The 27,178-nt window shown below is 36.3% G+C and overlaps 1 protein-coding gene across 1 annotated transcript in view; it reads left to right on the forward strand.

Annotated features, from left to right (window-relative positions):
• Positions 1 to 27,178, forward strand: part of HEATR5B (HEAT repeat containing 5B) — a 181,812-nt gene that overhangs the window by 12,347 nt on the left and 142,287 nt on the right. The window contains exons 6-15 of the mRNA XM_006882354.1: positions 2,404 to 2,561; positions 4,779 to 5,028; positions 7,206 to 7,361; positions 8,051 to 8,301; positions 15,305 to 15,416; positions 17,481 to 17,633; positions 19,388 to 19,487; positions 21,875 to 21,984; positions 23,565 to 23,728; positions 24,616 to 24,791. Of these exons, the coding sequence (XP_006882416.1) occupies positions 2,404 to 2,561; positions 4,779 to 5,028; positions 7,206 to 7,361; positions 8,051 to 8,301; positions 15,305 to 15,416; positions 17,481 to 17,633; positions 19,388 to 19,487; positions 21,875 to 21,984; positions 23,565 to 23,728; positions 24,616 to 24,791 (1,630 nt within the window). The remainder of the gene's footprint in view (positions 1 to 2,403; positions 2,562 to 4,778; positions 5,029 to 7,205; positions 7,362 to 8,050; positions 8,302 to 15,304; positions 15,417 to 17,480; positions 17,634 to 19,387; positions 19,488 to 21,874; positions 21,985 to 23,564; positions 23,729 to 24,615; positions 24,792 to 27,178) is intronic.

Here is a 27,178-nt window from a genome sequence, read left to right on the forward strand (position 1 = left end):
TGATTTCGCCCTAAGACACATCTATGTGTTTTCTTGGCAGTCCATGGTATGTTCAAGACTCTTCTCCAGCACCACAACTCAAAGACATTAATTCTTCTTCCATCATCCTTAGTAATTATCCAACTCTCTGATGTATAGCTAGTAATTGTAATGACCATGGACTAGATCAGGTACTCCTAGTCAGTACACTGAAGAGGTCCCGAACAGCAGATTTACCTAATGCAGTTCGCCTTTTGAATTTCTGACTGCTGGTGCCAGAGAGTATTGATTGAGGAGCTGAGCATGCACTGTAACTGTAACAACCTCAATCTCTTCTCCATCTTTCATAGTGCTGCCAGTTGGCCCAGAGGTGAAAATCTTTTGTTTTCTTGATGTTGAGCTTCAATCCATATTGAAGGCTGCAGTCCTTGACCTTCTGCAGCAAGCATTTCAGATCCTTCTCAGTTTGGGCAAGCAAGGTTGAGTCATCTGCATAATGTAGATTGTTGAGGAGTTTTCCTCCAATTCTGCTGCCACGTTCCTCCTCATAAAGCCTACCCTCCCAAATGATCGGTTCTGCATATAGATTAGAAAGCATAAAAATTCTAAATTGTTAAAGGGAGCTCTGGGGGCCTAGAGGCAAGAAGCTGTGCTGCAATCCCGAAGGCATGTGGTTCAAATCTGCCAGATTCTCCTCTGGAGAAGGAGGAATAGTCTCCTCCTGGGCCATTCACATCCAACTTGATGGTACACAAGAAGAAGAAAGAAGAAATTCTAAATTGGTAAGGATTTTTAGAAAGCAAGTATTCTTGATAGAAAATTACTGACTTTCCTTATTTTATTGTATTCTTTCTTGGAAAATTACAAAGCATATTGTTGACACTACGTTCCATCAAGTCACCTGTAACTCATAGCAATTCTGTGAACAGCAGCTCTGAACCTTATCTCATTCTGCACAATTCTCACCGTCTCCACTATACTTGAGTGTATTGATGCAGATATTGTGTCAATCAATTTCTTTCACAGCCATCTCTTTTACTTCCCTCTCCTTTGCCACACATAATGTGTCTTTTAAAGGACTGGCCCAGTACTTGAAGTATATGGCACAAAATTTCAGCATCTAAGGAGCTCCTTCATTGCACTTGCTCCAAGACAGACTTGTTTGTTCTTTTGTCCATAGTATATTCTATACTCTTCACCAATACCACTATTCAAAGGCTCCAGTTCCTCTTTGATCTTTCTTACTCATTGTCCTGCTTTCGGGTGAGGATGAAGCAATTGAAAAGACCATAGCTTGGATCAGACATACGTCTTTAAGTTGACATCATTGCTGTTGAGCTCTTTGAAGAAGTCCTTGACAACAAATTTCCCCAGTGCAACACATGTTTTGATTTCTTGATTTCTGCTATCAGGGGGTATTGATTATGGATTCAAGTAAAATAAATCTGTACTAACTTCATTCTTTTCTCCATCTATCATGCTGCTGCCTGTTGGTCCAGTGACTGACATTTTTACGACCTGGCTTTGCTACCATAGGAGTTCAGCTCATCTTGGACTCATTGTTAATGAACCCTACTCTGAGCACCTGACTGTTCCTTTGTCTTTTGCAAGTCTTTTTGTTACTCCCTTGTACACCTCAAAATCAGCTGAGGTTGCCATAGCTTGATAAGAAGTCCTCCTTTGTGCAGGTCTTTTTAAAAATGACCTTAGACTAGCTATTTTGTACTGAATAACCTCTCAACCTCACTCAATATGGCTACTTGGTGTTAATCTTCTGTGACCCTGCCAGCCTCAGTCACAGTCTTTTTGTTTGTGAACATTTAGGGCTTAGGTGTCACACTGGATTTTGTGCCCCATCACTAAAAACAAGATTATCTCTTAAAGCCCTTTAGTTAGTTTAAGGTAAAGAAGAAAAATGAAACTTGATACAGGTTAATAACTTCTCTGAATGAATTTTTATTATGGTCTCTGTAAGTCTCAGCCTTTTATACTGTTTGTGAATGTAGAGATATATTTTTTTTTAAATTTTATATTTTAAAAAATCTTTGTAGACCCTCAAATTATGGCAAGTAAAGTCTCTCATTTTAAGAGAATGACTTGTACTCTCACACTACTACACAAGGAGAGTTTGTATAGTAATGTAAATTTTTATACACAAAAGTAATTGACTGAAAAAAGCATGCCAAATATTAGTAATGATTGTACATGAGTGGTAGAATTATATTTGGTTTTTTTCCTCCACCTTTTTCCAGTTTTCATATGCTTTCCAATACACACTATTATTATTATAATCAGAGTACTTACCCTTAAAAAGAATTGCCTGTCTTATAAAACTACAGATTATTAGAAAATAGAATTTCATTAAAACCGGCAAATCTGTTTTAGAAATATATTGGCTTATTCTTTTACTTTTCTTCCTGAAAGTAATGCGCCAGAATGTGAAGCGAGCAACATTAGATGAAGTCTTAGAACTCATGGCCACAGGATTTCTGCGTGGAGGGTCAGGCTTCTTAAAGAGTGGTGGAGAAATGTTAAAAGTTGGAGGGTCAGTAAATCGTGAAGTAAGAGTTGGAGTTACACAGGTTTGTAATATATACATTTCTAAAAGAATTCTCTTCATATAACTTGCATTTCATGAAAATCTATTAACATACCAAGAAATTGTCAATATTTTCTAGTTCCTTTAGACTATTTCTTTTACAGAAAAAAAGTAATTCCATTCTGACTCCAAATTACTCTTATTTATATAAATTCCACATGAAAGTACTCTTCTATAAATGCCAGAAGAAATTTTCTTATAAGATATAAAATAAATTTGTTTTAATTGAAACTACTTATCAGGAAGATTGAGGCATTTAGATTTTTGTGTTCTCTAATTAGGTATATTACTAGAAATAATGATTGATGCTTTGATTGCCTTTTTCATTATTGATCCATTATAATAGATTATTTAGCAAGCCATTTTTAAATACATGAGTCTAATTGAAAATAATTAAAGTTAAATATGATTTAAAATTAAATTTTAGCGTGATGACTCCATATATATTTTCTTTTGTCTATGCAAGAAGATAGAATGGTTCTTGATGACCTTAGTCAAAATCATCCCAACTATTCCATCTCCCTGAAGCAAGTATAAAATAGAAATGAGCTGGTTTTTTTCTTTTTTAAATTGTGATTTTAACAAAAATTTACAGAAAAGTTGGATTTTTCATTGTTGCACATTTTCCTCCCTAACCTTCCCATACCCTCCAGTTGCTTTTTTTCTCATTTGTTTTATGTTAGTTTGCTCACAAAGTTTATATATACATTATGTTTCCCACTATTCTTCATTCAGATTGCATTTCATACAACCATACCCATGCATTATGCTTTATAAAGTCAATCACCATTGGACCTTGCTCATCATTACCCTGTCTTTTCAGGTCCCCTCTGGATCCTTCCCATTTCCTTTACCCCCTCCTTCCACCCACCAAACTGTGCAATCCTGTTTCACCCCATCCATCTTCACCCCTGAGCTCCCACCCTTTTCCCCTTGTGTTCATATACATATTTACCAGTTATCTTTCTGTTTTTACAATAATGGTCTTACCCAAATGTCCAACTGTAACTGAATGGATTGAGAAATTGTGGTACATTTACACAGTAGAATACATACAGCACTTAGGAGCAACAATTTAAAAAAAAATAGTATATAACTTGGGAGAGACTAGAGAGCATTATACTGAGTGAACTAATTCAGTCTCATAAGGACAAATACTTCATAAGACCATTATTGAAGAAATAAGCCATTTTTACCAGGCAATTCCACCACTGGGAATGTAACCTAAAGAAACTGTAACTGCCATCCAAGCAGATATATGCACACCAATGTTTATTTCTTTGTTGTTCATAATAGCAAAGAGATGAAAACTACACAAGTGCCCATCAACAAACAAATGGATAGAGAAGCTGTGGCATGTTCACACAATGGAATACTATGAAGCACTGAAAAAACAAGGAACTCATGAAATAGTATACAAAATGGGTAACCCTGGAGGACATTATGCTCAGTGAAATATCTCAGTCACAAAAGGACAAATATTGCATGCCACTGTTATAAAACAGGACAGACACTGAAGTTGAGGGGAAACTAAGAAAAGAAGGGATAAATAATGTACACTGCATTGAAACAGATAAGGGAGAGAACTGCTTAAAAGGAATATATGATTAAGTATTATTTGCATGACAATAGTCCAGAATAAGAGTGCTTAGTAAAGTGGACTGGGGGAGGGGGAATTGTATAACAGTGAAGGATTTTTTTTTCCAAAAAGAAAGTGAACTGGGGTGGGCAGGGAGGAAAATGTGCAACAATGAATGAATGGAAATCCATGTTCTCTATAAACTTTTATTAAAATTTCAATTTTTAAAAAAGAAGAAATAAGTCATTTTTATCTTACAGCAAAAGTCTTAAATATTTTAAAATTCTAGGTCATTGCTTATTTGAGATGCTAGTATTTTCCTGTTCCTTTAACTTATTACCTTCCCAGTTAGCGCTGTGCATTCAGCAGTCCTTCCCTCCATCATTACTCTTAGTTTTTTGTGACACTGTTGTTAATTCAGAGAGAATTCTACCAATAGTTCTATTCTAAAATTTCTAAATAAAGTCTCAAACTTAACATTTTTTTATTTCAAGGAATATTTATTGCTACAGTTTTTTTTTTTGTGTGTGTGTGTGTTACCTTTTACTTTATTAGTTGCTTTATTGGATTTTAATGTGTTTGTATAAATTTATCTAAAGTTGTATATTAATCTATTTATAGGCATATGTTGTCTTTGTTACAACATTGGGTGGTCAGTGGTTGGAGCGTAGCTTTGCTACATTCTTGTCCCACGTACTGGATCTGGTTTCTCATCCTCGGGCAACACAAACACATGTAGAAGCTGTGTACTCAAGACGATGTGTCTCCTTTATCCTAAGAGCAACTGTGGGCAGTTTGCTAGGTGAAAAAGCCCAGATTGCAGCTGCTAAAGAAATATGCCAGGCTATTGGAAAACAAATGAAAGCAGTAGGTAAGCACTCATATAATATTGATTATCTTAGTTATATTTATTATTTTTTATTATCACTCTTTATAAGTGTTTTCTAAATCAGATTAATTCCTATCTTTCTGAGCTGTGTCTTGTTTTTATTATGTTTTTAAGGTAACACTTTATTATTATTTTCAATGAAAGATTACACAGCAAATTAAATTAGATTCCCACTTTACAATGTCAGCTTCATTTGCCCAAGAGTACTGGTCAGAGTATTTACTGTGTGTCAGCTCTCAAAATATTTCTCTTCAGGTGGTTCTATTTCCAGTAATCTAGCTTCCTTGCCCTCTTAGCTTCTCATCTTTTCTTTAAAGTGTTAACAGTTTGGTCTTAATTAGATAGTTTTTGTAAAGAGACACAGTCTTTTTATTTTATGAATTGTGTTATAATAATCTTATTGCGTATTCTTAGTTGCTATTAAAAGCAACATAACTACAGTGAGTAGGACGTGGATAGTATTTTTGCAAGACTGAGGTTTTTGTTTTATTTCCGGTAGAGTGGCATCCACTTCTGAAATAGCTTTCCTATGAAAACCCTATGAACTTGGAGGAAGGATGAAAGTTATACAAGTGTTCAGGTCTTTCGTTCATAAGGGTCACTATGAGTCGTCTATGACTTGATGGTACTTAACATGTTTTGTTGCCCTTTTGTTATGTAGTAGCAAATTGGGTTACTTACTAATTATCTGTTAAAATCTGGCTTCTGTTTGTTGCTCAATAAACACATGCATTTTCATTGTTAGTTTCCTCATAGATTTAATATCAAAACAAATGAGAAATAATCATAAGTAATTACTGCCCTGTGGAGAGTGGTTGTACTCTTGAAGCAGATATGCTGTGAATTGAAATCACTAGATGCCAACTGTTTGGCTTTATGATAGAAATATTTGCCATGAAATCTCTTCTGAAATTTTAGAAAATTTTCAGCTAAAGCACCTAAAATTTATGAAGCAATAACTCATGGTTTAAATGGTGACTGAGATAGTCGCTTAACTTCTTGGATCTTAAATTGTGATTAGGAGGATAAAGCAAGATAAAATATAAATTATATGAAACTATTAATTGGGCAAATAATCTTTTAAGTTATTTTAAAAAGCATATATAACATTAATATTTACCAGTTCAACATTTTTTACAATTCAGTGTACAATTCAGTGAAACCATTTACACCAATATTGTGCAACTATCATCAAATTTTTCATCTTTATAAACAGACATAATGGTTTATATACATGATTGTCTCTTTGACCTTGCCTGTTCCTGGTAAACACTAGTAAACTTTGGTCTTTATTGGACATATTATCTTGTTTCATAGAAATCAGTTGGAATAAATGAATAAGTAGCAGTGATGTTGTTTGGATTGGAAGTAGCCACTACTCTAGATCTAATTCCAACTCAGAGTGATCCTGCAGGGTCTCCAAGGCCTTTGTGGAAACAGACCTCTGGAATTCTTGAAATAATAGTATTAACTGCTAACATTTATTGAATGTGTACTAGTGTAGTGTTGTGCTGAACTCTCTCTACATGACTATTAGTCATAATAATAAATAGATATTGACTATTAAGCATCATAATTTTAGTCATCTCATTAGGGTGCTAAGTTTTGAGGTTTTTTAAAAAATATTTTTTATTGATTGTTTTTGTTGATTGCCTTTTAGTTGAGCATGACTCATTGCAACCCTATGAACAGAAGACCTGAAGCCTTTCTATAACTATTGACATTTATCAAAGTTCATAGAGTTTCCAGAGGCATTAGCGTACAAAATTCTTATACGTTGTGTTTCACAGGTGCTAAGTTTTCTTAACAGAAGAGGAAGTTGAATATCTTGCCTAATATCACATAACTATTGGGCTTGATGAAATTGGAATTTCAACCCAAGTTTTCTTTTTTTCAGTTCCTGAGCTTTTATATGCTGTGACTTGCTGCCTCTTATATGTTCAAGTATATGAGCTAAGATTAGGTTGTATCCCTAGGAACAGACAAAGTCATTAAGCAATACTTTTAAGTTACCTAAGTGTTGAGTGATAAAGATCTTCTGCTGATAAAACCACTGTTTAACACTCAAGAATCAAAGTTATTTAAAACATAAACAGTGTAAACCAAAAAAAATTACACCGCCGTTTACTTCACCCAAATGTGTGATTTCATGTTTTCAGAAGCAGTAGTGAATGACACAAGTGGTGAAAACAAATCGGGAGCAGCTGACATTGCAGCCAGCCAGCACGTGATGGTTTGTGCCCTGCAGGAGCTGGGGAGCCTGGTACAGAGCCTAAATGCCACCGCATCCCCCCTCATTCAGGAAACCTCCATAGGTATGGCAGGGCTCACAGCTGGAGTACTCTTTACTGGTTTACAAAGTCTTGGATGGGACTGTTATTTATCTCTTGATGGACAGTTTATCATAAGGGATTGTTGAGATTATTTGTTAAAAGTTGACTTTAAATTTTATTTTTTACTTCTTTTTTTAATTGGTTGATTACAAATTTTGTATACATCATGTATTACCATTAACAGTTTGGAATGAGAGGTTCATAGTAGATTGGACTAGGGGAGGGGTAAGGGAAGGAGGGAGGACACTGTGCAACAGTGAGTGCTTGAAAACCCAGCCTTTCTGTAAACTTTTGTTAAATGAAGGAAAAACAAGTTGGCTTTTATTTCAGTATGTATACTAGTATGTATTCTGTTAACTGTTGAGCTACAAGGTAAAGCAAAGTCAGGAGACAAAACTGTCATGGTAGATAGACATCTCTATTGACTAGTGTTTATTGAAGACTTACTTAATTTTACACTAGTGTTTATATTTTATTAGATAAAATTGTATTTGTTTTTATAAAATGTTCCCTTACTATACCGTTTATTATTTTTTTTAAGTTTTTTACAAAGTTGTCAAAATCTATGGATCCATAGAGATTATGATTGTGATTCTGTATTGTGCATAGTCTTTTACTCCATGAAATCCTCTGACTTCATTAGAGAGTAAACTCGGGAGTGTCTTTTTCAGGCCTTTTGGAGACTGTGACCTCTGTGCTGCTTCACCCGAGTATGGCCGCTCGACTTGCTGCTGCATGGTGCTTGCGCTGCGTGGCCGTGGCCTTACCCTTCCAGTTGACACCATTTCTAGACAGGTGTGCAGAACGGCTCAACAGCCTGAAGACTTCACCAGAAGCTGTTAGTGGATACAGTTTTGCAATGGCTGCTTTGTTAGGAGGAGTTCATCAGTGTCCTTTGGGCATTCCACATGCCAAGGGAAAGGTATGAGAGAGATTTTAGACTTGTAAATGCTGCCTTAACAGCTGTGGGTTTTTCCCTGAATAATTAAATTTTATTGTGTTTGAGAATATATATATAACAGAACATAGACCAATACGGCAAATTTACATGTACAATTCAGTGATACTGATTACTCTGAGTAGTGCAACCTGAGATATCTTTTTTTAATTGGAACACTGTGTCTAATGTTAAACTGGATGATCAAATGACAATAGTTTTACTATGATAATATATAATGTCCAGTCATTCTGAGTTAACAAACCATAACAACAATTTGGTACTTGATTCTGATCTAAGAATAATGGGCTTTGTCTGTTTATAATACCATTTTAAAAATTATTTTAGATCCATATTTTAAATGCATTTGAGTTATTAAAATATCAGAGTTCATTGCTAAACTTTTAGGACTGAAACTTCATGTTGCTAGCACATACAAATGAACCATTGGTAGTTCAATCAGAGAATTGTTGCCTTCAATAGTAGAGACCCAAATTTGAACATGACTATTGTTCCTCATGTGCAGACACTACTTAAATGAATGTCATCGGGAATTTGTGTGTTGCTATGTTGTTGAACATTAAACAACAGCTTCCAAACTAAACAGTAACTACCAAGAAAGAACTAGAGATTCATATAATTCACAGGACATTTGATTGTGCTAATGCGAAACCTATACTTGGACCAAGAGGCAGTCGTCACAACAGAGCAAGGAGACACTACATGGTTCAAAATCAAGAAGGGGGTCTGTCAGGGATGTATTCTGTCTCCATACCTTTTCAGTCTGTATGCAGAACAGGTCATCCGAGACGCTAGGCTGTATAAAGAGGAATGTGGCATCAGGTTGGTGGAAGAGTCATCAACAACCTGTGTTATGCAGATGACAACCCTGCTTGCTGAAACTGAGGAGGACCTGAAGCGCTTGCTGCAGAAGGTCAAAGACTGCAGCCTTCAATATGGACTGAAGCTCAACATCAAGAAAACAGAGATTCTCACCACTGGACCAATTGGCCGCATCAGGATGGATGGTGAAGAGATTGAGATAGTTGACAGTTTTAGTTTGCTTGGCTTCACAGTCAACACTCTTGGTAACAGCAGCTAGGAAATCAAGAGACAAATTGCATTGGGAAAGTCGGCTGTGAGGGACCTCTCAAGAGTACTGAAGAGCAATAACGTCAGGCTGGAGACTAAGGTGTGCATGATCTGGGCTATAGTCTTCGCAATTACATGCTATGCATCAGAGAGTTGGACAGTGAATAGAGTTGATAGAAAGAGAATTGATGCCTTTGAGCAGTGGTGCTGGAGAAGAGTGTTGAATATACCATGGACTGCTAGGAGAACAAACAGGTTTGTCCTAGAGAAGGTGAAGCCGGAATGCTCCTTGGAGTCAAGGATTCTGAAGCTTCGTCTGACATATTTTGGTCATGTTGCAAGGAGGGACTGGTCCTTGGAGAGGGACTTCATGTTTGGCAGAGTGGAGGGGAGGTGAAGGAGAGGAAGACCTTCGATGAGATGGATCAATTCTGTGACTGGAGCGGTGGGAATAAGTGTGTTTGAGATGGTTAGGTTGGGACAGGATAGAACAGTATTTAGAGCTCTTGTATATAGGGTCACTATGAGTCACAAACGACTTGATGGCACATAACAATAACAACATAGTTCACAGTGGTTTGATCCATAAGCAGTCATGGGGATGACGCAGGACTGAGCAGCATTTTGTTATTTTGTGCATTAAGTCAGTGTAATAATTGACAGCAGCTAACAAAAAGAGATGTACAAATGACAAAAGAATGGAAAAGGATTTCAACACCATTAGTCTTAGGGAAGTGACATTCACAGCCACAATGATACTCCACTTTACAATTTACAAGAATGACAGCAACAACAAAGGGTAATTACTTAGTCTAGTTATGTATAATTAAACACGTCATGTTACTTGCTTTCTTGGTTTGGACATTTAGGATTCTACTTTCAGTTATTGGCTTGATAACATGATAGTGCATCTGTTCTACCTCCAGTTATTTGTATAGTACCTGAAACATTTAAAGCTTATGAGTAATTATCCAAAGCACAATTGGTCTCTTTACCTTTAGCAACAGAGGAAGAAGGAAGGTTGGCAATAGTAGGATACGAAGAGTGTGGTGACTTGCCTTCATGAATAACTACTGCCTTTGCTATAAGACCAGAAGAACTGGAGGATCCCTGACTACCATCACTGAGTATCCTGATCAAAGACTACATAGAAGTATCCTCATCAAGAATAGGAAAGTGCAGAACCAAATTCCAGGCTCTTCTGGATGCCAGACTTTGGGAGTTACGGAGGGTGAAAGAACCTCTGAAATGGTTGCCTTGAGAAAATTTTTGAACCTTAAACAAAAAATTTAGAAATATGGACAGTTTTCTCCCAAGTGATTTATAACTTCTGAAAAACTGCTCGAGAGTCCACTGTGAGTTGGTTCCGACTTTACAGCAATGGCTTTGAGTTTTGAAGTTTTTTTAGGAGGGAAGTATGAAAATAGCTAGTGTAGAAGAGATTGGGGTAATTGGAACCTTTGTTTATTAATGGTAGGACCACAGAATGGGGCACCAAGTGTGGAAAACAGTTTGACAATTACCCAGAAAAAGAAAACTGAATTTACTATGTGACCAATGAACATTTCCACTGCTATGTATATATGCCAAAGCATTGAAAGCAGAAAGTTCTACACCATTATTTATAACACTATTACTCACAGTAGGCAAATATGGAAACAACCCAAATGCCCATCAACAGATGAACATTCCTTGTCTTTGAATGGGTTCCATTGTGTACAATGGAATATTATCCAGTCGTAAAGTAATAAGGTTCTAATGCATGGCTGCAGCATGGATAAACTTTGAAAACATGCCATGTAAAATGAGTTATACATAAATGTACAAATGTTGCAGACCGAGGTTAAAGTATTTTTATAATTATTAATAATGAGACAGACAGCCAGGAACGAGTTAGAGCAGAGAGCATAAAACGGGGCCAGCAGTTCTTGACTCAAGACCCCAAATCATGTTTCTCTGTGTATTTATTGATAATCAGGAAAAGCAAATCATAAAAGGAATTCCTTGTAAATGAAGCCGAATTTTTCTCTGTTGTCAACCTACTACTCTAGCTCAGGAAGTATTTCACAGGTAGTAACACTCTCTCTGTAGGGAGACCCTAGCTGTCTCTAGTCTGCAGGGAACAAACAGCTCATTTTCTGTGATCTGCCACAAGAGAAATCCTAACTTATAAATTTGTAATTCCTTCAATTCCTGAACAAGGATTTTCATATAATATTTGGTATACAGTTTGGCTTCCCATATACAAATATTGTTATATCTCACTTCTATGAAATCTAGGATTGGCAAATTCAGACAGAAAATAGATTAGTTAGCAGGTGCTGGGAGAAGGAGGCAATCCAGAGTCATTACTTGATGAGTCAGTTTCTGTTTGTTGTGATGAAGAAATTTTTAAGTAAATAGTAGTCAAATTGTTTTAACTGAACAATTTTGAGGGTAGAATTAGTGCCATTGAAAAAATGGTTATAATGAGAAATTTTTGTTTAGGGTGCTAAAATTAAAAATTTTTTAACTTCAAAAAAACAAAGCAAAATAAAACAACCCAGTAATAGCTACTTAAATGCTGTTAGGAGAATATGCTTTTGCCAATGACCATGTTAAGTATTTGTTAGTACTTAATAAAACTTGAGGTTGATTTTAAGAAATCCATTAACTTTTTCCTTGTCCTTTCATAATTGATGGAAGTAAAAACTAGCATAAAGGATTTCTGGTAGTATAATGGTTGACAGCTCAAATTCATGACAGATCAGAGGGAGAAAAGATGTGGTGACTTGCCCTGGTAAAGACTACAGCCAAATGTATACCCATGTTTATTGCGGCTTTGTTCACAATAGCAAGGAGTTGGAAACAAGCTAAGTGCCCATCAACAAATGAATGGATAGAGAAGCTGTGGTATAGTCACACAATGGAATACTATGCTGCATTGAAAAACAAGGAACTCGTTCAATATTATTCAAAATGGGTGAGCCTGGAGGACATTATGCTGAGTGAAATATCTTAGTCACAAAAGGACAAATACTGCATGGTGTCACTGTTGTAAAACAGGTCTGACCTTGGGGGTGGGGAGAAACTGAGAAAGATGGGATAAATAATGTATACTGCATTGAAACAGATGAGGGAGAAAACTGTTTAAAAGGGATATGTGATTAGGTATTTTTGTCATGACAGGAGTCTGGAGTGAAGACTGCATAGTGGAGTGGACCTGGGGGGAGGGATTGTAAAACAATGAAAGAATTTTTCTCTTATTTTTCCAAGAGGGTGGTATACTGGGGGGGAGGCTTGGGAGGGGAGAAAAATGCAGCAGTGAATGAATGGAAATCCAAAGTCTCTGTAAATTTGCATTGAAATTAATAATAAATTTTAAAAAAAAAGATTACAGCCTAGGAAGTGGAATGGGGCAGCTCTACTGTGTTCTGTAGGGTGGCTAAAGGGGACAGTCAGCACAGGATGGTATGCCTTAATCGCCTTTTAATGATTTTCTTCTCAAGAAGAAATTTTAGATAAATACCTTTTGCAAATTTCCATAGGCAGCAAAGGGGTAGATTTTTAAATAATTTTTTTTTAATACTGCATACAGGTCCATTTATTCCTTTGACTTCCATAGCTACTTCTGGAATTCAGGCTTTCTTTGTCACTATGCTCCCTCCTTGAGTTTTTTTCTCCTTCATCTTTCCCACACCACTTTCATATTTCAGTTTGCTCATGGAGACGTTTAACTACTACCTAGTAGCCAGAGAAATCAGTATTCAGAGAAATAATCTCCTTTGATGAATTTGTAGTTTCATAGATCACAAAGCTTCATGTCACATACTTTGGACATGTTGTTAGTCGGAATTGTACCTCAGAGAAGAACATCATACTTGGAAAGGTGGAGGATTAGCAAAAGAGAGAAAAACCCTCAACCAGATTTATTGGCACAGTGACTGCTACAGTGGGTTGAGTATGTCAAAGATTATGAGTATAGCACGGGATAGGACAGGGTCCAGATCTGTTCATCAGGTCATTATGGGTCATCTCAACTCATCAGAACCTCACAACAATAACAATAGACTCTCAGTCTTAAGTTCCATTGTTCTAGTCAGGATAGTTCTCTTACTTTCTGTACTTGTTCTCTATCCCTCATGCTAGTTTCTCCTATGAGAATTACATCAACTTATTTTGTGGGGGAGTCTTTTTATGCCCTGCTCAATTTTTTCTTTTGTGATGGGTCTGTTCAGGTGTTCTACATCTGACTGTGTCAATTTGGGTAGGGCATGAGTTTGAAGAAATTTGTCTGTTTCCCTCTTAAGTTTTCAATTTATCCAAGTATAGCTTTTCATTATATTCTGATATTATAGATTACATTTCTTCTGGTTCTGTTGTGATGTCACCTCTTTCATTCCTTAATTAAGTTATTTGTATCTTCTCCTTTTGTCTTTTGCTAAGGTTGTCAATGATTTGCCAGCTTCTGGTCTTATATATGGTTTCAGTTCATTTTTGTTTTCTATTTTGTTGATTTCAGCTCTTATCCTTATAGTTTCCTTTCTTCTAGAGGCTACTGGGTTAGATTGTTGTTCTTTTTCTATTTGATGAAGGTATTGAGTTAGATCATTTATTTTTCTTCTTTCTTCATTTTTAATGTGTTTTTCTATTGCTATGAACTGCCCTCTGAGGACTACCTTAGCTGCATCCTAGAGGTTTTGGTATGTTGTATTTTCATTATCATTTGTTTTGAGGAACTTTTATTTTATTCTTTATTTCTTCTATAATCCAGTTGTATTTTAGCAGGATGTTATTTAGCTTCCACATTGATGATTTTATAAGCTTTACCATCTTGTGGTTAATTTTTAGTTTTATGGCATTGTTGTCTAACAGAATAATTTGTATTATTTCACTGTTTTTTAATTTGTTGAAGTTTGCTTTGTGCCCTAATATATGATCAATTCTTGAGAATGTACCATGTGCACTTGAGAAGAAAGTGAATGAATTGTATTGGGGTGCAGTGTTCAGAATCCACAAGGTTGATCAACTTTCTTATTCACGTACACCAATTTTACATATTTGTGTAGAGGCCAAGTTTAAGTTTCATTTCATCCGTGGAACCCTTTAGAGCCACTGCATTACTAGTTGTCACTTAGTTATGTACTGCTTTCTAGGACCCCTGATCACATTGCACTATCATAACCAAAAAGTTAGAGGTTCATATCCATCAGCCCTGCCAAAGGAGGATGATAGGTAGTCTCTACTTGTAAAGATTTACAGCCTCAGGAACTCAATGGAGTATCACCGTTTGCAGAATCGATTTCATGGTAGTGGATTTGGTTTTGTGTTTTTGTTTTCTGTTATTGATCATTTTATTAAGGCATTTCTGTCACTGGGAGCTCTTTTAACTCAGCTTAATGAGCTCTTTTAACTCAGCTTAATGGCATATGCATAATATTTTTAATGTATATTCAACAAATTTTTAATATGGATTAATGATACTAGTAATAATAGCTGCTTAGTGATTATATGGATCAGTACTGTTCTTAGTGCTTTGTGTATATAAACTAAGTTAATTCTCCTGATAATCTATGAAATAAACACTCACGTTTTTCTTGTTCTACAAATGAAAGCATTGAGACAGATGGATTCTTTTGCCCTAAGTCAGAAAACCAGTGAATGGCAGAGCTGGTCTCTGAGCCCAAGTATTTTTTGGCTCTCGAGCTCACTTTGCACTACTGTGTTTCTGTTTGATTTTCAGAACCATCCATGAGTGGGATAAGAACTGAATAGGTGTATTGGTTCCCAGATCCTTTTATTGTTGTGTCTTTTAACCATTTTTTTAAGAAAAAGAAAAACTTTTTTAGTAAAGCACCCTGTTTTCTTATTTGACTTATTTAAATTAAAATCCAATTCTAAATTTAATCTCTTGCAGATGGTAGTGAGTATTGCTGAAGATCTCTTACGAACTGCTGCACAGAATAGCAGGCTCTCTTTACAGCGCACCCAAGCTGGATGGCTTTTACTTGGAGCACTTATGACTTTAGGTTAGCAATTCAAATCTATCGGTCTTCCCTTTCTTTAGTAGTATTGTGTATCTCCTTATTGGATATTGCCTTTCCCTTTTTCTCTCGTAATATGAAGATGTGGCCAGTGAGTAGAGTTGCTTGCCACCCTAAAGGCAAATGGTTCAAATCCAGCAGATGCTCCGTAGGAGAAAGATGAGCAGCCTCGACCCCTGTGATTTGTAGCCTCTGAAAACCCACTGCAGAATTTCCTCAAGGGGATAAGGCTAACATTAATTATTTCTTTCTATCCAATTTTAGTTGGAAATTTCCTCTAGAATAGAGAACAGAATTTTAAAAATACCTAGCAGCTTATGCTTTGTTGTTATCTTTATATAGAATAAAAATTCTCCTAACAGGAATGATGACTGTAGAGCCATGGTGGGTTCAAACCTTTAACCAACCCTCCCTCTCTTTCTTGTGCCAAACACTATGCCAGTGTTCTTACAATAAGAACAAAGAGAAAATTTGTCCCTACCCGTAGGATCTTATGTTTTAGACATTAAGATACAAATATCTTTGTATACAAATTATCATAATTGTTGTTATGGACTGGCTTGTGTGAGGCTGAGGTGTATTAATAGAGACTTCACTGCAGCTTTGATAATTTTTGACATTGGTATAGAAGTCTCCTGAGTTCTTTCTGACCAGTAAACTAGCAGTTCAAAGTGGGTTACAATTGCCATGTGAGCCAAAGGAGAAGGTCGCCCTTAAGAGTTTTCATGGAGTACTTGCAGAGGCTTGTCCTTAATGAAGGGCTCTGATGGTACTGTCTTTGGGGAGCTGTGCTGCTAACCCAAAGGCTGTATCACTCAGGTGGTTCAAATCCAAATTTTTTTTCTTTGTTTTTTTTTTAATTTTTTTTTTTTTTTTATTATTATTTGTGTGTGTGCGTGTACCGTCAAATCAGATCTGACTGGTACAGGAGGAGATTGCCCCTCCTTTCCCGGCAGAGCATCTGGTGGATTCTAACCATGCTCCTCTGGGATTGCAGTGCAGCTTCTTGCCACTAGGCCACCAGAGCTCCCCCCAACAGCATTTTTATGAGAAAAAAGATGAGTAGTCTTCTCCAGTGTGATTGTCAGCTGTTGCAGACTGAGGGTCCCAAAGAATAGAATAATTTTATAATAAAGAGACAAACAACCAGGAATGAGATAGAGCAGAGAGCGTAAAACAGGGGGTCAACAGTTCTCGACTGAAGACCTCAAGCCATGCTTCTCTTGAGTATTTATTTAGAATCATAAGATAATAAAAGTAAAATCACAAGGAAGTACAAAACAAAGGATAATGGTGAAATCTTTTACAGATAAGGCCAAGTTCCTCTTTATGTTAATCTCAAGAGGGAGGGATTCATTTGATACAAACTAAGAACAATGTTGACTCCTAAGGAATGCCCCAGTGTCACAAGGTGACCTTCAGCTTGTATTAAGCCTCCCTCGTTTCCCGACACAGCATTTGGTCTACCATTATTAAATTTGATATTCGGCTTCCCTCAGTCAGCCTTGGAAATTCAATGAAGAGTCTGACTCCAACCCACAACAGTGCATTTGAGTTTCTGAGCTTTGTCTTTCATGATTCCCATGAGTCATTTCCATGATGACCACTTAGCAAGGTAGCTGAAACCTTGTAAGCTTTATGTTTCCGTCCCAATCACGGTCATTTGCCTATACTGGAAGTCCTGCTTGCAAGTGATGGATTGTAACTACCACCAACTTTGATTTGGCTTGCAAATTTTAATAAATTAAAGCTAAAGTCATGATTCAGCAGAACAATTTCAGTACCATAATGATGGTTTCTCTCATTTTGGAATGAAGTCTGCCTTTGTCCTGCTTACATCTTCATAAAAGAGACTCTTAAAAAGCAACAACAAAATAAAACTAAACCCACTGCAGAGTTAACAGTAAGTTGGTTCTGATTTGAGGGCAATGGGTTGAATTGAGTTTTGTATCTTAATATGTGTCTATTGTATATTTAGCTTTTGTCAGTTTTACTTAGTGATTTTACTTAGTTTTGACTCCTCACATGCATTCTTATTTTCTTGGTCAGGACCATCTGTTGTTCGTTACCATCTGCCCAAGATGTTGTTATTGTGGCGAAATGTTTTCCCTCGTTCTCTAAAGGAACTGGAGGCTGAGAAGGCCAGAGGGGATGCTTTTACATGGCAGGTGACATTGGAAGGTCGTGCTGGAGCTTTATGTGGTAAGAACCAAATGATTACACTTTCAGAATGTTACATTAGTGAAATATTTATAAAGTGAAAGAAAATTGCTCCTTCATATTTATATTTTAGTGTTGTTCCTGTGTGGTGTTGAGTTGATTTTGACTGCCCCATGTAACAGGGTAGATTTGCCCCTTAGTGTTTCCTAGACAGTAACCTTAATGGAACCTTTCCTCCCTGGAGCTGCGGAGTGGGTTAGCTACCAGCTTTTGTTTGGTTAATTGTCAAAACTTTAAACATTGCACCACCAGAGTTCCTTTTTATTTTAATATGGAATGATAAGTGGATTTTCATATTTGGGAAGAAACATTATAAATAGTCAAATTCATTTGGCAACTTTTGTAATAAAATAGAAGTTGAAATTCTGATAACTTGGTTGGTTATAATAGTATGGGAAATAAAGCCTATAGCCTCTTTTTTTTCTGTCTTAAGCTTTATTTTTTAAAAAATAATTTTAATGAGCATTTACAGAGATTTTCGATTTCCATTCATTCATTCATTGCTGTACTTCTCTCCCCGCCCAGCCCTGCCCCCCCCCAGTTCACTCCTCTCTTTGAAAAATAAAAGCAACACTCCCTCCCTGGTACACAATTCCCCCGCACCCCTCCCGCCAGCCCAAGTACATTCCACTATGCAGCCTTAATTGTGGACTCTTGTGATAACCATAATACCCTATCATACATTGCTTTTAAATTATTCACTCCCTCATCTGTTTCAGTGCAGTATACACAACTTATCCAGTTTTTCTCAGTCTTACCCCAACCCTGATATCAGTCCCATTTTACAACAGTGGCACCATACAATATTTGTCCTTTTGCGACTGAGATATTTCACTCAGCATAATGTCCTCCAGGGTCACCCATTTTAAATAATATTGCATGAGTTCCTTGTTTTTCAATGCAGCATAGTATTCCATTGTGTGAATATACCGCAGCTTCTCTATCCATTTGTTTGTTGATGGGCAGCCTCTTAATTTTCTTTTGTAGAATCTGTCAAAGACATGAAAACGTGAGGCTTACTGAGTGTACAGTTGGTCTTTTCATGGGGAAAGAAGTCTTTATTCTCACATTATCAAATATGTACAAAGATTCTTTTTCAGGCATTGGCTTTATAAAAATGACGAATAAAGCTGTTTCCGTTAGGCAGTCATCTTAGAGAAAGGCTCATGTTTTATTTCTCTTGGGACCTAGAATTACATGTCATAGCCCTGTTATTTTTTTTTTTTTTTTTTGTTAATCTCAAGCTGAAAAGTGGTTCTCTAAAAGGAAGGAGAGAGACCTTTCTCAACCTTTCTCATAAGGGTGGCAGAGCAAGAGCAAGTATTTCTCCCAAAAATCTAAGAGATGTTCAGTCTCATCTCTCATCTCTGTTCTTAAAGACCGAGTAAAAGGGATCCTTCACACCAGACCATCTACTCTTGGTTATGTCTTGAATGGCTTTATTGTAGTCATCTGAATTCATTAGTGCTTACAATCTTTTTAATTCCTACTGAAGACCTCTCTCTAGTAATTACTTGCCCTTCCTGCATTTCTTCTATCCACCTATCTTCTAGCCTTTTGTAATTCTTTTTTGCCTTACTTACAACCGATTCTTCTTTTGGCTTGACTGACTTTCAGAAGTCAGTGTTTTATAGTCACTTAAAGCTATAGGTACCTTTAGCTTTATATAAGTTTATTCATTTTGTCATCCTCACCAATGCTACTTTATTTTCTGTCCTTTTAAACACTTTATTTAGCAATGAGGAGTTTTGTTGCACATTGTCCTGAGCTCCTAACTGAAGATGTGATTAGAAAGCTGATGACCCCCATTGAATGTGCCATGACTATGATGTCACAGTAAGTAAGCAATTAATGACCAATTAGCGTCCTTTTTTATATGTAATTATCAGTCATGTTTTGTTTTTTCTCTCTAGTGTGCACAGCTTGCTGTGTGGATTGAAATACAATTGGTTTTTGTTCCATTTTTTAAACAAGTTTGTTGAGATATAATTTATATAACTCTAATAATTCAACTGCACAATAAGACTGTTTTTAGCATATTCTCAGGTGTTTAACTGTTAGTAAAATCAATTTAAGAACATGTTTATCACTTCAAAAACCAACCTAATACCCTTTAGTTTATAACTCTTCTAACATCTGTGAAACTCTCTTTCATCCCTAAGCTGCTAATATTCCTAAGAATTTCCCTATTCTTGACTTTCATATGCATAAAATTACATAACACGTACAGTTTTATGACAGACCTCCTTCACTTGGCATTATTTTCATAGTTTATCTCTGTTAAGCCTATTCAGTATTTTACTTCATTTTATGATCAAGTAATATTCCATTGTGTGACTATGCCATATTTTGTTTATCCAGTTTTCTATAATGAACATTTGGGTTTTCTCTGTCTTTTGACTATTCAGGTAAACGTTGTTATGTGGACATACATTTTATTTCTCTTGGATATAGTCCAGAGTGTAGTTGCTGATAGGGTCTAATCATTTGAGGAAGTACCAGATTGTTTTCCAAAATGGTCATACCATCTTAAATTCTCAGGAGCAAGATTTGATTTTTCCACATCCCCTCCAACACTTCTTATATAAGTTTCTGCTTCTTTCTTAGTTAGTCTGAACTACAGTTTTCTCATTTGGTTTTAATTTGTTTTTTTGATGATGAATGATGTCTTTTATTATTATTATTATTATTATTATTATTATTATTATTATTAGTATATTCTTTCCATTTAATTTCCCTCTCCATCCATTCATTGTTGTACATTTTCGTCCCTGCCCACCCCTCCCCCCAGTTTGTTTTTCTCTTTGAAAAAAAAAAACCCCACCTTTCATTGTTATTGAATTCCCCCCACTCCACAGTCCACTTTACTATGCTTTTCTTTTTCTGTAATCTTGTCATGAAAATAATACCTACTGCTATATTCCTTTTAAATAGTTCTCTCCCTCATCAGTTTCAATGCAGTATACAAAATTTATCCCCTCTTTTCTTAGGTTCCCCCAACCCTGATGTCAGTCTCGTTTTATAACAGTGGCACTATGCAGTATTTGTCCTTTTGTGACTGAGATATTTTACTTAGCATAATGTCCTCCAAGGTCACCCATTTTGTATACTATTTCATGAGTTCTTTGTTTTTCAATGCAGCATAGTATTACATTTTGTCAATATACCAGAGCGTCTCTATCCATTAATTTGTTGATGGGCACTTGGATTGTTTCCAACTCTGCTATTGTGAACAAAGCCGCAATAAACATGGGTGTACATATATCTGCTTGGGTGGCAGTTCTCGTTTCCTTAGGGTAGATAAATGGTGTCTTTACCTTCTCATGCACTTATTGGTTATTTTCATATTTTGAGAAACATTTCTTTTTATCCTTTGTATTTCTATTAATGAATTGTTAGAGTTCTTGATATATTCTAGTTATAAATCCCTTCCTTATCAGATATATGATTTCCAAACATTTTCTCCCATTTTATTTGATAATCTTTCACTTTCTTGATAGTGCCCTTTGAAATGCTGAAGTTAGTTTTGAGAATATCCAGTTTTTTGATTGGGTTTTTGTTTGGGTTTTTTTTCCTTTTGAAGGTTATTATTTGGGTAACTTGTCCAAAAATCCTTTGTTAAAGGTTGTGGAGGAAGCCCTGGTAGCCTAGTGGGTAAGGCATTGTACTGGCAATCCAAAGGAATGTGGTTCAAATTCACTAGCTGCTCTGTGAGAAAAAGATGGGCACTCATTCCCGATGAGTTACTGCCTCTGAAAACCCACTGTAGGGTCAGTTGTGAGTTGGTTCCAAACCAAGAGGACCTAACAACAGCATTATGTGTTTATATGTATGTATACACATATATAAATCCATATATTTTGAAAAAATTCTCACTCTTTTCAAGTTGAAACTGAATCATAACTGACCCTCCATTGGTTTTCTGAGGCTGTAAATCTCATGGGAGAAGATTTTCCATCTTTTTCCCAAGGATCTGCTGACGTATTTGAACTTCCAGAAGGGCATGGCCTTCAGATTAGCAGCATAACCCTCTACAGACTATACCACCAGAACTCTGTACACACAAAACACATATATGTCTACGTATATAAATGTGTATAAATATGTATACATACACCCTTATCAATGTATGTCAGCAGTACTGTGATATATTGAACAAAAATACATTTCTCAGTAATATTTATTCTAATAAACTGATACCAACTGTACTTTTGCTATTTTAGCATTCCATCTGTTATTAAAGCTCATGGGGCCCATTTGAAAGCCAGTGCTGCAATGGTCCGTTTAAGGCTTTATGATATCTTGGCTTTGTTACCTCCAAAAACTTATGAAGGTAAGCAAAATTTGTAGGGCAACTACAAAGTCTTTATTATGCCTGTTCATTTATCTACAGTGTGATGGAGTTCTGATCTTTCACTAACATACTACACAAAGGAAAGCAGTATGTTGTGGCTAACATTTAGGGAGCCCAGGCTGTATTCCAAATACTGTTCTAAGCCCTTTACCTGTGTTAGTTCCTTTGACTTTATGCACAAACCTTTGAAGCTGTGATTCCTTTTATTTGGATAAAGAATCTTGGCCCCAGACAATTTATACAACCAGTAGGTGTCAGAACTTGCATTCAAATTGTTAGTTCATTTTTATGTCATTCTCCTAATCAGCTTAATACACATTATAATATAATACAATCAATAATTTTGAGATCTAGAAGGAAACTAATTTTTACAGAAATATATATCTTTTTTTTTTTTTTTAAAGTAGGAAAAAAACACACAAGGATTTTATTATTCTCAGTACAGCGGCGAGGGTCTTCCAGGGGTGGCAGGAGGTGGCTGTGAGGCAGGGCTGTAGAGGTGGGGGCAGCCCTACTTGTCAGCTATGACTGGCTTCCTTAGGACCATGATAACCAAGTCCCCACCCAGGAACATCTTAGAGATGTAGCGGTCCTTGTTGACGGGCTTGGACTTCTTCTTGCCCTTATCACTCCTGGGGACCTCGGTCCACATCTCCTTCATGTTCTCCAGCACCATGTTGCAGTGCCTGTCAAGGCCTTCACGTGGCCCAGGCGCTTCTTGTTCTTGTGACAGTTGATGAGTGCTTGTGTATTATTCTTTCCTGACTTAGTGAGCACGGAGAGCAGCCCATGTTAAATTCCTCCTCCTCTCACTTCTGCAACTTCTCCAGGGTCATCTCACTCTTGTGCTTGTTGAGGAGGCTCATGGTGCCGGCTGCAGTCTCAGATCACTCCCATTCCTTCCGTGTTGCTTTTTCCTTTCTGAAATATGTGATAAAATGTAAAAATTAATAACCATTGATTTATCTCCAGTACACCCATGCTAAGAATTTTTACATACTCTTGACCAAGTGTTTGCACATCATTGGGCAATTAATAATAATGTTACATTTAATATATTTAAAACAAAGAATATTTTATGCTATTTGAGGTTTTGTTACTCTAAGTAATTTTGGTTGAAATGCCTAATACCATAATAAAAGGGAATTTCCATTACTGCCCTTTAGAACTAGCATGATGAATATTTAATGTAGATTTTTTTAAAAAGAACTGTTAGGTTAGCAGACCTAAGGAAGAAATCAGAGAGAAAGAGAGAAAGCTTAACACAGTTTTATTAAAGAAGAAATAGAGGAGCTCCCTGGTGAGATTTTGAAGACGCAGAATGGGGAAGTCACACTGTAAACTTTTGGGGAGGGTTTTTATAACAGAGTCGTTAAGGAGGGACATTCCATTGTGATTTATGGTTCATCCATTAGTTTTTCTAGGTAGACGAGGCTGTTCTCTCTTCTTGTCAGTGTGTAAATTTTTTTAATTCTTCATTCTCCCCTTTTGGCCCCCTGTCTGGACCTAAGAAGAACAAGTGATTTAATTGCCACTTTCATATAAATGATTCTTTTTAGGCTCTTTCAATGCACTGCTTAGAGAATTGGTAGCAGAGTTCACGTTAACTGACAACTCTGCCAACACGACTACATCCCTCCTGCGATCCCTCTGCCACTATGATGATAGTGTCCTTCTCGGCTCCTGGCTTCAAGAGACTGATCACAAATCAATCGAAGACCAGGTAGGACTCCATGCAGGGACACAATGGACAGAGTTAGTCCTTTCATGTATTTGTCATTTAAGAGAAAACAGATTTAAAACTTACATTTTCACTTTGCTTTCTTAGAGATGGTGTTAGATAATGAAAAAAAGATAGACAGCTGTGGTTTGTGTTTCATGAATTGTATTTATTTGGTGCTCTTTATCTTTAGAAACACACTAGTAGCTGTGGGAAATCAGTCTTAACTGGAGTTTTGCTTATTTAAGTTTTGTTTTGTTTTATTTTGGGACATGTTTAAGAGGAATGGAATTTAGTAAGTTGAAGATGTTTTAAAAATTCTGTGTGCTAAATACAGTATTTCTTACTTTTTTAAAAGGAATAACTGAAGCCCCTTTTAAAGATTTTTTCACATGTGTGGGCTTAAGTTATTCCAGATTTCGTTTTTTTATTTATAATGGAAGGTAATATAAAAAAAAATATATAGTTTAGAATGAACAAAACTTATATAATGAAATATTGGCTTATTCTAAAAATAATCCTATTGCATGTTGTTATTTAATGAGGAAGAAAATGAATAGACTTAAGGCTTAATATAGAATTTTTGAAGGTACAAATGATTTAATTATTTTATTCTTTTTGACCATTTGAGAAATGATTCTCATCTTTATATAAAGTATTTAATCTTAAAGAGTATATAAGGTGTTACTAATGGTTCTTATTTGAATGAATGATCTTTCATCTATTTTTAAATGTTAAGCTCCTGGGTTTTTTTTGTTCCCTTTCTGCCTTTGTTTCATTTCTTGTGTCTAATGCATAGTATGTGAATCACTAAAGTATATTTTTAAAAGCTCCCCAATGTCTTTTTTTTTTCTTCTTAGCTCTCCATTGTCTTTTTTTCCCCCCCTCAGCTTCAGCCAAACAGTGCATCTGGAAGTGGAGCCCTTGAACATGATCCATCCTCCATTTATTTACGCATACCTGCTGGGGAAGCTGTTCCCGGCCCTCTACCTCTTGGCGTCTCAGTCATTGATGCCTCTGTGGCTCTTTTTGGTGTCGTGTTTCCTCATGTTTCTTATAAACACCGGTTAGTATCAATTCGTTGGAATCGTTTTAGTTATATTTCAGTAATAGTCAAGTAATATATTTTTCCCTGACCAGTTAATTCTGTAATAAAGTTAATTACTACTTAAACAATAGACTTATACTTACACAATAGCCTCAAAATGAAAATACTCTGGTAACATTTGTAAGATAGTAATTAACATTTGTATGTCTGAAACTGGAGAAACTGAAATAACTGATCTTTTCCCTAATGAAGTAATTTTAGTTTGCTGTATTGTGTTGGGTGAGTCCACTCAAGGACTTCTCTAAATTGCTGAAGAGCAATGATGTCAGTTTAAAGACTAAGGTATGCCTGATTCAGGCCATAGTTTTCACAGAGAACTGGGCAATGAAAAAGGATGACAGAAGAATTAATGCCTTTCAGTTGTTGTGCTGGAGAAGAGTATTGGATATCCCATAGACCACCAAAAGAACAAACAGATGTTAGAAAAAGTGCAGCCGGAGTGCTCCTTGGAGGCAAAGATGGAGAAGTTTCATTTTTTATATTTTGGACATATACTTAGTTGTGGTTATTCCTTGGAAAGGGACATGATGCTTGAAATTGGAGGGTCAACAAAGGAGAAGAAGACCTCCAATGAAATGGATTGACTTAGTGACTTCAGTGATGGACTCTAATGTCTCAGAGATGATGAGAATGGCACAGGATAGGGCAGGGTTCTCTTTGGCTTTTAATAGGGTTGCTGTGAGTCGTACTCAACTCAATAGCACCTAACAACAACAACATATTCTGTTGGAAACTCTAGCGGCTTAGTGGTAGGAAATTGCACTGCCAACACCGAGGCATGCAGTTTGAATCTACCTGCTGCTCTCTGAGATAAGGATAGATTATTTATTTCTGTGTGATTTAATGCCTCTGAGAACGCGATGGAGGGTCACATTAGGTCATTTCTGAATTGATATGATACATGACGACAACATACTCAATATCATCTCTGATTGGTACAATAAATGATTTATTCATTGTAAATATCTTTTTTAAAAAACAGTGAGTACACACATGGACCTCACTTGAAGAACTGCACAGCAATCAGATTGACTGTATTTATGGAATGAATAGATGGAGAATCTCAGTATTAGCAGTCAAAACAAGGCCAGGGGCTATCTGGAACAGACCATCAATTATTCATGTGTAAGTTCAAATTGAAGACAATGAAAACGACCACAAGGACCAAAATATGTTCTTGAGTCTTTCCCACTGAATTTTAAAACCACCTCAAGAACAGATTGGATGTTTTAAACACTAATGACCAAAAGAGTTGAGGGATGACATCAAAAATATCATCTATGAAGACAGCAAAAGTTCACTACAAAGATATTTGGGAGAAAGAAAAGACCTAAATGTATGTCAGAAGAGAATTTGAAAATTGTACTAGTATGTAGATAGAGAAACCAAAACCAAGGTGAGAAATGCTGAAGTAGAAGAGAGAAAAAGAAGCTTTCAAAGAGCAGCTCAAGAAGACAAAGAAAAGTATTAAAATGAAATATACAAAGAGCGAGAGTTAACTAAAAGTGAAGAACACACTCAGTAATCTCAGTCTGAAAGAAATGAGGAACAAGTTCAAGCATGGAGTTCGAAGGATTGTATGGGCAAAATCTTAAATGATGCAGGAATCACTAAAACAAGATGGAAGGAGGACATAATCACTGTACCAAAAGGAATTGGTCAACATGAAACCAAAGGCCTCAAGAATTGAAAGAATACCAGTTGAGTTATTTCAGCAACAAATTGCAGCCCTGGATGTGCTCACTAGTCTGTGCCAAGAAATTGGGAAGACAGCTATTTAGCCAACTGACTGGAAGAGATTCATATTTGTTCCCATACCCAAAAAAAAGATTATCCAATGGATTATGAGAATTATTGAACAATATAATTAGTGTCCCATGCAAGTAAAATCTTGCTGTAGATATTCACAAATGGCTCTAACAGCTACACATCAGTACAGAACTGCCAGGAATTTAAGCTGGATTCAGAAGAGGCCATGGCACAAGTGCTCCTGACATTGCTCTTGTCAGGTAAATCTTGGCTGAAAGTAGAGAATACCACAACGATATTTACTTCTGTTTTATTGATTGTGTTAGACTGGATAGATCACAACAAACTATGGATAACACTGAGAAAAAATGGGAATCCCAGAACAGTTAATTGTGCTCTTGAGAATTCTTTACATAGACCAAGAAGCAGGAACACTGTATGGTTTAAAATCAGGAAAGTGTGCACCAAAATTGTAACCTTTCCCTATACCTATTCAGTCTTCATGCTGAGCAAATCATTTGAGAAATTGGGTTATTTAGAAAATAATGTGACATCAAGGTTGGAGGAAGACGAATAAACAACTTGCAGTATGTAGA

This window comes from Elephantulus edwardii, unplaced genomic scaffold (genome assembly GCF_000299155.1).
Source record: "Elephantulus edwardii isolate Elephantulus edwardi_28Jun2011 unplaced genomic scaffold, EleEdw1.0 scaffold00019, whole genome shotgun sequence".
NCBI classification, from domain to species: domain Eukaryota; kingdom Metazoa; phylum Chordata; class Mammalia; order Macroscelidea; family Macroscelididae; genus Elephantulus; species Elephantulus edwardii.